The 10,561-nt window shown below is 38.3% G+C and overlaps 1 protein-coding gene across 3 annotated transcripts in view; it reads right to left on the minus strand.

Moving 5' to 3' along the window:
* LOC121075859 (threonine--tRNA ligase 1, cytoplasmic-like) overlaps positions 1–7,314 on the minus strand; it is a 19,855-nt gene extending 12,541 nt beyond the window's left edge. For 2 of the 3 annotated variants that reach the window (XM_040569558.1, XM_040569560.1), the window contains exons 1-10: positions 7,012–7,314; positions 6,470–6,553; positions 5,479–5,663; positions 5,002–5,125; positions 3,709–3,830; positions 2,750–2,867; positions 2,058–2,122; positions 1,631–1,709; positions 616–762; positions 345–443 (exon numbers count right to left, since the gene is read on the minus strand). In XM_040569558.1, the coding sequence (XP_040425492.1) occupies positions 345–443; positions 616–762; positions 1,631–1,709; positions 2,058–2,122; positions 2,750–2,867; positions 3,709–3,830; positions 5,002–5,125; positions 5,479–5,663; positions 6,470–6,553; positions 7,012–7,257 (1,269 nt within the window). In that variant the 5' untranslated portion in view covers positions 7,258–7,314. The remainder of the gene's footprint in view (positions 1–344; positions 444–615; positions 763–1,630; positions 1,710–2,057; positions 2,123–2,749; positions 2,868–3,708; positions 3,831–5,001; positions 5,126–5,478; positions 5,664–6,469; positions 6,554–7,011) is intronic. The other variant, XM_040569559.1, reaches the window with a different exon arrangement.
* Between the last annotated feature and the right edge of the window lie 3,247 nt (positions 7,315–10,561).

The following is a 10,561-nucleotide window of genomic DNA, read 5'->3' on the forward strand; positions in this document are numbered from 1 at the left end:
CATTTAAAAGATGATACAGTTTTCTACAAGCAAAAGCCTCATTGCTTTAATTTATTTTATTTTTTAGCTGTTTTCTTAAGATGGCTGTTTACTGGGAAAGTAAATGACTACTGCACATGTAGGTTTCACACATCTGGAAAAAGCATGTTAGGTAAGAATGCTTTCCTATGTCCTGTTTCTGAAAAATGTTTGAGCTGTAAAATCCTAGGGAAAATCTGGCATATATTTACATACATAGATGCGTCTCTTTACGAGGACAGCTATAACAGTATTATGAATAGCTTATCACTTAAGATCAACAATCAGCATTAAACTTGTTTGAAATTAAATCTGTATATACTTACTCGTATGAAATCTGTGAGTGTGTTATAAAGAAAGGCACCCCTGGGGAGGAAAAAGCAGCTTCCAGGACTCAAATCATGAAAGAAGAAGAGTTCTTGGTCCTATGTAAAAGCAAAACAGAGTTCTGTAACACTGCAGATATATCTCCAGTAGTTAACTGCAGAAAATGACTACTTCACGCACTGAGACTTTATTCACAAAAATGAAAGATTACAGCAGCAAGATGATTTCTAGTAGTTTACAAACTCTCAGTAACAGAAATTAATAGCATACCTTTCCAATTTTCCTATGATCCCGGTTTCTAGCTTCTTCTTGGAATTTTTCCCATTCCTTCATCATTTTATTATCAGGGAAGGATATTCCATAGATTCTCTGCAGAGTTTCCATGTCAGCTTTTCCCTCCCAATATGTAGAGGAATTCTGATGCACAAAACCCATCATTTAAGATATGCAATATATTATCTCAGCAAGAGGAGGAATAAACACTAATGCATTCAAATGCTACGCTTTTTAACTTGGGAAGAGAATTATATGCAGTCAACCAGCAGATATTTATATTAGAGATACTTCCAATGCCTTTTATTTAGTCAGCATACCTAATGCAGAAAGCATAAACAAGAGTCACTGGTCAGGTCGTACTTATTCTACTTAGATAACATATTTTAACTAGCGTCATGTCATGTTTTATTATATCACATTTTATCTTCTAAAAAAAAAAAAATGACAAAAAAGCCAGCACTTGTTTATGTTCGAAACATAATGCAAAAGGGGAACACAAACGACAAAATGAAAATAACTCTCACAGTTATATCCTAGCTGCCTGACAGTCCAACACCAAACCCCTGTAACTCACGAGTCCCATAGACTTGAGTTAGAAAGCCAGCAGAAGCAAATATGATGAATGTTCCCAGGTCTGTCTAACATTACTGAAATTAGCACCTGCAAGTAATTGAAACTACATACTTCCTGCCAGCACTGCCATTTTTAAACAGCAGCACTTAAGTCTGCCAGTGCCCACTTTGCCTCCCGTACCTGAAAGACTCCATCTTACAAGGTCAAAATACTATTGATTTTATTTTGTATTGATTTATCGTGAAAATACAATGGTGCTGAAGATACTAACAGCCATAAAGCAGCACTGCCACATTAGCTTTGCCACATTTTCAGAATAAGCAAAGAAAACAATACAAAAGGACATTGGCATAATCACTTCAGGAAAAACATATAAATAAATCAACTGACCAACTTATTGTAGTTAAGATTTTAAACACAACTAATTTAAACTTACCTTAAATATTTTAAGGGCCTTAATTTTTCCAGTGTGTCTCACATGTGGACCCCTGCAGAGATCGATCAGTGGACCACATCTATACATCAAAATAATGTGTTTATTTCAAAACAGTCCAACATTTTAAAATGCAGTCACTAATGACATCCAGTGATTCAATTTCAGTGGTAACTTATTTTAATCTTGTTATTGATGAGGCAAGCAGTGAGAGGTAGATTTGCTATTTGCCCACCAATGGAGACCTGATCTGTCCTAGCAGAGAAGGAAAATATCTAAATTTACATAAATAAGAATATTATTTGTAAAGTCCTAATTATGCAAGTATAGAAATTGAAAAAGAAAAAACAATTTATTCTCCTCTCAATTTAAATGCAACATACATAACTGTATAATTTTTTGTAATACCTTTTTAATTTATTTTGTTTACCTGTATATTGTGGTAGTTGGTGTGTTCACCTTCTCATTAAGTATACGACACTTAAACTTGTTATACTGTGTGGGGAAATATAATAAGTCAGGAACAACATTATAACAGCTACTAGAACTCTATTCTAAAATTATGTATTAATGCAAACACATCAGTAAAAGACCATCACAACTAAGAAGTCACATGATCACATACATATATGCAAACATTCAACATCCTTTCAGAAGAGTTATTAAAAAAGGGGAAAGAGACCAAATATCTTCATTTCCCTGACAGCATGTTAAACATGGGGATTAGCATCTGAACACCTCAAAGCGCTTCTGAGAAGTCAATTAAAACACAGTACAGTGAGACTGGTAATATTCACCCTACAAAAATGGAGGACTACGTACCAAAGCTTTCTTTTGACTCATCTCTGCAAGATAACCAGAATGAACGTACTCCTTTTGAGTACGAATCACTCTATAATCTCATTGAGCTTAAGGTGGTTTTTTTTGCAACAATAAATTGTTTTATTATTGCTTGAAAACCTCCTGAACACTTGAGAAGAATAGAAGGGCAAAAGGATGCTACAGTTTTTCCTTGTTTTACCAGAGAGTTGTATTCTGATGAGTTAGTCAAATGCAGCATTTTATAAAAGTTACATTTTAAAATATCATTGTATCAGAATCACAGCTACTCCAAAGATTTACCTTAAACATGTCTAATAGGATCTCCTTTTTGACTTCCAGCCTTTCAAAAGCCTGTTTCTCTTTTATGATATTTTTGCAGCAGTTCTCTAGTGCTGGGAATTCAGTACTGGATACACCTCTAAACAGAGGAAGGCAAAACAAATACAAGTTAATTATTTTGATATTCACATCATACAAGTGCCCACTTTCCAGTGGTCTCACTTGAAAAACATGGGGTATGTTGTCATTTGCCACAATATTGTCTTAGCTTCTTATACTTAACTGTACTTTTAGACACTAACCTCCAAAATACAAATGGTATCACCCTGAACTATCTCACTGAAATCAACCCAAAATAGTCTTTGTTTAAATGTCTGGAAGACCATTTAGGTTCAAGTATATATGATTTAAGGGAAGAAAAAAAAAAGGCTAAGCCCTACTGGAAGAGCTAGTTTATCAGCTGATGCAGATTTAGCATTCTCCCTGACTACAGGGAGATAAACCAGGAAAAAAACAGAATTGTAAAGCTGCGCACAAGGATTAGACAAGCAGTAAACACCAATATGAGTTACGTGCATATGTGTGCCACTTCTACAAGTGCCTACGTCACATTTAAACCAAAATCACATGGTTCTTCAAGGAAGCTGTCTCTCATGAGCTTGAGAAAGTTTTACTCAAGCACTCTATGTTTTTTTCATTGAGCATTCAACAACTGCAAGTCTTAAGGAGCAGGTGTCTGAACACCGCTCTTGAATTTAAATATATGCACAAACATACATATCTACACACTGTTTCTCCCTCTATACACCACACACCCCTGGTACCACGAAAAGGGCTAACCTGTGGGTTTTAAACCATACTAGAAACATGTGATTTTACTTTTAATATGCAGAAGCATTATGAAGTAAAAAAAAAAAAACAAAAAAAACTTTAGTACAGAGCTTCGATACTGAGTGTTAAAGTTCTTAGTGATTTTTTACCTATCTTCAATGTACATGTCATAGTAAAATCCATTCTCAATTGGTGGTCCGTAGCACAAGCAGCCCCCATAATAACCTTCCATGGCCTCTCCAAGAATATGAGCACTTGAATGCCAATAAACCTGCAAATAAAATCAGATGAGCATGTCATGGGGTCATTGGCACTATATTATTAAAAACAAAAACCAAAACAGAAGCATGGCTGCAGACAGGAAAAACACTGGAATCAATTCTATTTAAATTCTGTGAGAATTATACCAATTTTCTGTTCTCATTTTTAACTATGCTAAATATTTATTAGACATTTATTAATGTGGTAATTTCTTCAACCATACACTGGCAGCTGTAGCATTAAAACCTCATCTTATTTCAGACTGAAACATGATTGTACCTCTATACAACTCGGTCACCGTACTAAATGTATTTCGTTCATTTACAAGTTATTTTCTGGTCAGTTAAAAGTCTATGCAGTATTAACCACATCCAAAACAATATAGCCAATTAAGTTGCTATTGTTCACATACAATACGTTTATTGACAAGACTGTAAACCACATTATGTGTAATGTCAGAAGATGGGAGTCAAAAACTCCATAGATCAGTAACTGTCTTATGCTCTAACTCCCTATTAATTCAGACCACTTAATAGCCTTAAAGGCTCATAAAATGACTTGAGCAAACTTCATCACTTGAATAATTTTTTAATAAAATGATAAATGATAAATGATAAAACGAAGTCTAATTATAGTGCATAAAGATAAGCACAGGGTAGCATTTGAAACCCACAAAAATTCCTGGGCACGTCACTAAGCATATTTATAATTTAATTGACCAAGATATGCCTACTTAAGTTTCTAATAAATATTGCTGAAACATGGAGGTATAAATTTCATTTATGACTCAAATGGGATATTGGACAATTTTTAGAAAACTCTCAGACAACCTCAATGTTGCCTTCAGTGTCTGATCTTCAAAAACACTCAAACCAGAGAACACGCATCTTAGAAAGCATTAAACTGTTTCAAATTAGCAGACACATCTAGACATTATGTACAAAATCTGAATCTCAGTTGAGAAATAACCTGTTTATGTACAAGAGGAAAGAACAGTAAGATTTGTTTCACCTATAGATTACAACTAATTTATATCTAATCATCTTTGTCAAATCATGACAAACATGACTTCAATAGTTTTTTGGATATTTTTAATTCAAGATTTAAAAACCCTAACGCTGCAATCAATTTCAAGTCATTAATTCTTTTAATCAAGTAAAAAACACTAAGTGTTTACATACAGCTTGTGCTTCTTCATCATCAAACATAAGCAGCTCCAGAGTACAATTTCCCTCCAGTGGACGATCCAGGTCCCACAGTTCACCATTCACTTTGGCTATGACTGCATTTGAAGCCAACCCTTGACTAAGGAACACAAATGATGAGGACAAATTATTTAGGTTCAGATTTGCAAAAACGGTTATGTTTCTAAACCCTGTGAGACCCCACCCAAGTTTTGAAGAACCTAAATACCTTGAATTTTGGTTTCTGTTTTTTTTGTTGTTTTTTTTTTTTTTTAATATTTTTCTACTTTTAAAGCATAAACATTTGAGGACTTGAGATTTCATTCAACTGTTTTCAGTGCTGGAGATCTACTTTAAAACTTCTACAGTTAGCCAGTAACTCACAAACCTTTACACATCTCTTAATTTCTAGCAGTCTCACTAATTGTTGTGTTTCTCACCCCAAAAGCACAACTCCTTCAACCTGAAAGTTACCTGATTCCTACAGCTAATTGATATGGTGTGGTTTTCCATGATTCCCCTTCCACTGTCTTTCCATCTGTCAGAATAATTTTGATAGGTTTGCTCTGGTTGGCTGCTCTGTAAGCTAGCAAAGCATCATGTTCTTTCTTCAGTGCTTCATAAAGCTTCAGTCTGTCTTCTATGAAGCTTGGCTCATGCTGTAGTTATAACAAATAAATGAAATCATATACAGTAGTCAAAAATTACTTGCTAGAGAAATTGAACGAAGTGGTCTACAGTCCCAATACATTCTTAGAGGTTCCACCTGAGATCAGAATTCAATGTACTGGAATTTACACAAACATGCAGCAAAGCATTTGTAAATAATTAAACAGAGGATAGTCACATCCAGCTTGCTGTTTTATAGTGACTTTCCAATATTCCAATGCACCTTCATCCATCTGGGCCTAAATGGCTTTCTTTGTAAGCTTGACCTCAAAGGGAAGCCCATATTCCCACACGAGTTTTATTTGGTTGACAACACGGGAAGTTTGGGTCATTCCAACGAGACCTCACTTCTGCCAGTCCTTGGAGAGCATCAAATCCAAGTAACTCAAGATAATTCAGGGGAAGTTTCCATTAATCTAGCATAAAGTGAATTAAGATCTATCAAACTACAGCTACTGCTGCCAACATCCTCTTTCAGTCAGTCATTGTGCACACTGTTTAACTATTTAAGAAATGCCGCTCTCTTTACGAAGCATGGGATCCTGACCCTTTCTTCCCAGAAGACCATATACTGTTGTTACATAAAAAGTAGAGATCTAGGGATGCATGATGAAGCTTGTAGATAATACTTTTTTTTTTTTTCAATACGCAAGCTATAGAAAGCCTTCTTCTCAAAAGCTGGGATTTCAAAATACAGCAAAATAATTCAGATTTCAACCTCTTTCCTGAACCTAGCCAAACAATACTCCTTTAATTATGAGATATTATTTAATAATAATAATAATAAACCACTTACATCACTCCTGTGTCCACTGACTTCATTTTCCTTTTCCTCTTTATTTTGATTCAATTCAACACTTGGACTTTCACTAGAGCCTTTCTAAAAACAATAACATTAAGTATATCACTATGCTTTTGAGACTTTCCGCAGCAATCCCTGAAACAGAACAAACCAGGTCAGCCCAGCATCAGGCCCAAAAGACCCTTTCAGCCCATTAAGGGACGTGCCTTAGCACATAGGGATGTCATTTAGAGCACCACCCAGGCTGCGACCTTCTGACGGCCAGCGGCCCCAGGCAGGCCGGTGACCGAGCAGCCTTCTAACACCATTTCCTCAATATTCCTACTTCAACATCCATCACCTGATGCTCCCAGCAAGACCCTGCGCGGTTTAAACGGCCCAACGCGCAGTGAAAGCAGATTGCGAACGGGCCGGGACCGTCGGGAACGGCCTCGCTCAGCGCACAGGACCGCGGCCCGCCGCCGTGAGCCCCTCGGCTCCCTGGCCCGGCCCGGCCCGGCCCGGCCCGGCCCGGCCCGCCGCGCCCCGAGCGCTACCTCGCCTCCGGCTGGGGGCTCCGCCGGCGCTGCCCTGGCCAGCTCGGCCGCCAGGCTGCGGCGCAGGTGCAGGAGGCGGTATCGCAGCTTCTCGTTCTCGGCCCTCAGCCGCTGCACCTCGGGGCTGCAGCTGGCGGCCGAGAGCGGCGCCCCCTTCTCCTTCAGGCGGCCGACCTCCGCCGCCAGCCAGCGCAGCTCCTGCTCCTGCCGCCACAACCGCCGCACCACCGCCTCCGCCGCCGCCATCTTGCGCGGCGGGCCCGAGCTGTGGCCACCGCCCCGCTCCGCCTCCCCGCCCGGGCCCGGCCCGCCCCGCCCCGCCCCACACGGGCGGGCCCGGCCCGGCCCGGCCCCCGGAGCTGTCCGGGAGCGGTGTCCCCTTGGCGGGGCCGGCGGTCGCCTGAGGGGAGCCGTGCTGCTCCTGAGTGGTGGTCAAATAATCAGTGCCAGAGGTTATTTCTTGTGGATGTTTCCTGTTTAAGGCCAATTTTTGTGAACATTCTATTATCATTATTTTTGGCATATACGATGTCAGAATAAATTAGGCGGTCTGAAATAAACAGCATCCTTACGTAAGTTGCAAAACCTGGGACCTTGGCAGCAAGGTAAATCATCTGAAGAGCCTTGAGTTTCTGCGTGTCTAGGACTGAGAGCTTGGAAAGATTGTGCATCTATTGCAAGTTCAGTCAGGCTGCATGGCTTCGTTTACATGTCATTGCAGTTAAATCCCTCAATTCATTGACCCTTGCAAAACAACAGTTCTTCACCACAAAACTTCTATTTCACTGTCTATTTCCACATATCTTTTTGTCCCAGTTACTCCTTTGTCACCTTCAATTTCTCTGGTTTCCTCCCTTAACTGTACTTCACTCCCATTTCTCTGTTTTCAGTTTCTCAACACATACTTTCAAACTTCTGTCATTATATGGTACTCAGATTTTGCAAAGTATGGATTTTTCTTGGAATTCTGATAATTACCAAATCAGAATGTTAGCATTTTACTCTCCAGTTTACAAAACTGGAAGTAACTACACAGCATGTAAGGAGGGAGATTCAAGTTTCATTTACTGAAATAACAGAAAAGCTTACCATCTTAAGCTGTAGTGGCTGAGGAGGCTGATTCATAAGATGCTAACATATCTGGAGCTACAGGATTCTTCAGGATCTTTTTACCTGCTGAGATATGACAGTATTAATATTAGAAGAACTACTGAGAACAATAAGCTGGAGAAAAAAAGTAGCATGAGGTTTGATTGAGAACATGAAGAGAATGGGGGTTAGTATTTGTACTAACCTTACGGAGGTTCGAAAATCAAAGGGAATTTTAGGAATTAAGCTCATAAAAGAGCACTTACTTTAAAAGGTTGCCTAGAAGATGTTCCAGACAGGTTGGCTACTTTCTCTGCCTACTGCATATTGCCCACACACAGCTAGCTGTACTACGTGGCTAGTAGTTAAGAACTCAGATGCCTTTCACCACTTAACTTCTCCCCAAGTGGGTCATCTACCATGTGGTGTGTGATACCCTGCAATGCATAGGTAGCTGTACCAGAGCAGATTCCAGATGATTACAGAGGCATTGACAATCCCATTGCTACGGTCAATAAGCCATAGTTTATAAGGGTGCCATTAAAATAACACTCAATTCCACTCCTTACTCCAGATAATATCACATATGAGGCTTGTTATATCTACAACCAACCACAAGGTGACAAGCAATGTTTCCAAACAACTGCGTGAAGCCTGGCTAATTGATTGTTTGGCTGGTGATACACATAATAAAATTCCTAAACGATGAAGTGGTCAATGGTCAACTTTAATGCTGACTGATAAACACCTGAAACTTCAGAAGCAGAAGCAGCCTGACAGGAAGATGCAATGGTTGCTTCTTATGATTGTGAGGACAGAAAACATTATAAACCTTATTTTCCTAAAAGATTGGCCAAACGTTCTTGTTTGCTGCACAATAGGTAAAGTACGCTTAAGGAATACTGCAGGTAGGGCTGTACAAGTGAGGACATGGTTGCATTATCCGTTGGAAGTAATGAAAATAGAAAAACTAGACTAAGAAATGGGAGGAGGCAGGAAGTACTCATAGCTTTTCTAGACAGAAAATTTATGTTGACAAAAACTATGAAAACAAGAACATAAAGTCCATGTATTAAGCAGTATTTGTGTAAGGAAGCTTATGTAACGTGATCTTTAGTGAATGATTATCAGTGGCAGAACACCTCCACAAGGATCACAGTAATCACCGCTGTTAAACTTGGTTCATGAAATAGATGCTATTACCGTGCTTTATTTTGCTTCGACACAGTTAAGAGATATAAACATACAAAAATGTTGCTATTCTTAACAGTGGCATGTATTGATATTCATTAAAAAAAAAAATAAAAGAAAAAAAAATTCCTGTTCTGTAGTCTTTCTTATCTTTCAGATATAGGCTTGCACTATATTTACAGAATCATGCTTTATAAATGTATAATTCTATTGCATTATAAAGTTAATATTTTATGAAAGAGCAAGAAGTGGAGGGCACATACTGTGATTTGGGTATGGTCTCTGAGGAATACAAAATTGAAGTGTACAGAAGACACTGTCATGTAGCAGCTTGTATAGATTATTCCAGTTTGATCAGCTCTCTTCTTGAATGAATTACATTTTGCAAAGGGATATCTTTGACGATCAGTTACAGAATTAAAAAGTAACAGTAACTAAGCAATTCTCAGTCTCATCGTTACGGTTCAGAAGCTGTTAACAGTTGTAAAGGGCTAATTAGTGTAATGTAATCCTCTTAGGAGGCTGCAGGCATTGAGCTAGATTTCTTTATAATTTGTATGTAGGCCTTCTTTATTCCATTAGAATTACAATAATTACAGACGGCAGTATGTATTTGCATTCTATCCATCCACATTATATTTATTTTGCCTACTGAAGACTGCATAAAAATGCAGGGGTAGCATTTTATATTAGTATTTAAATACCAAAATGTTTGGAAGAACAGCCAAATCTTGGTTTCATAACTGTACAAAATACACCAAAAGAGAAAATGAAAATAAGAATAAGTGGCTTTCTGAAATCCCAAGCAATCAGAGAGAGAAAATACTGGAGGAGCTGGATGTGAACAAAGTGCTGTCATATTTGGTTTACAAGAGAGTCTTTTCCTTGGAGGAATACAAAGACATTTGGTCTCAGGAGAGCTACAAGAAGAGAACTGAATATTTTTTAGATAAACTCTCTTTAAAAGGCCCAAGTGCTTTCTCTGCTTTTTGTTCCGTTTTGGAGGAGGTCTGTCCTAACTTGCTGACATGCTTTCTCCTTGGCTATGAAGGTAAGGTCACTGTCTGCTCTGAAATGCTTAAGTGTATATTGGTAATGTCTTGGAATCCTTTGACACTAATAGTTATCTGCTATAATTAGTGTTTACTTTCTCTCTTGCACTAAACAAGGGAGCGTATTCGTTCTCTGTATGGTTTGTATAAAAGCGAAAATCATGCAAAGGAAAATTTATCAAACAAATAGATGTTATTGTTATTGAACATTGTTGTTG

This window comes from Cygnus olor, chromosome 11 (genome assembly GCF_009769625.2).
Source record: "Cygnus olor isolate bCygOlo1 chromosome 11, bCygOlo1.pri.v2, whole genome shotgun sequence".
Taxonomy (NCBI): Eukaryota; Metazoa; Chordata; class Aves; order Anseriformes; family Anatidae; genus Cygnus; species Cygnus olor.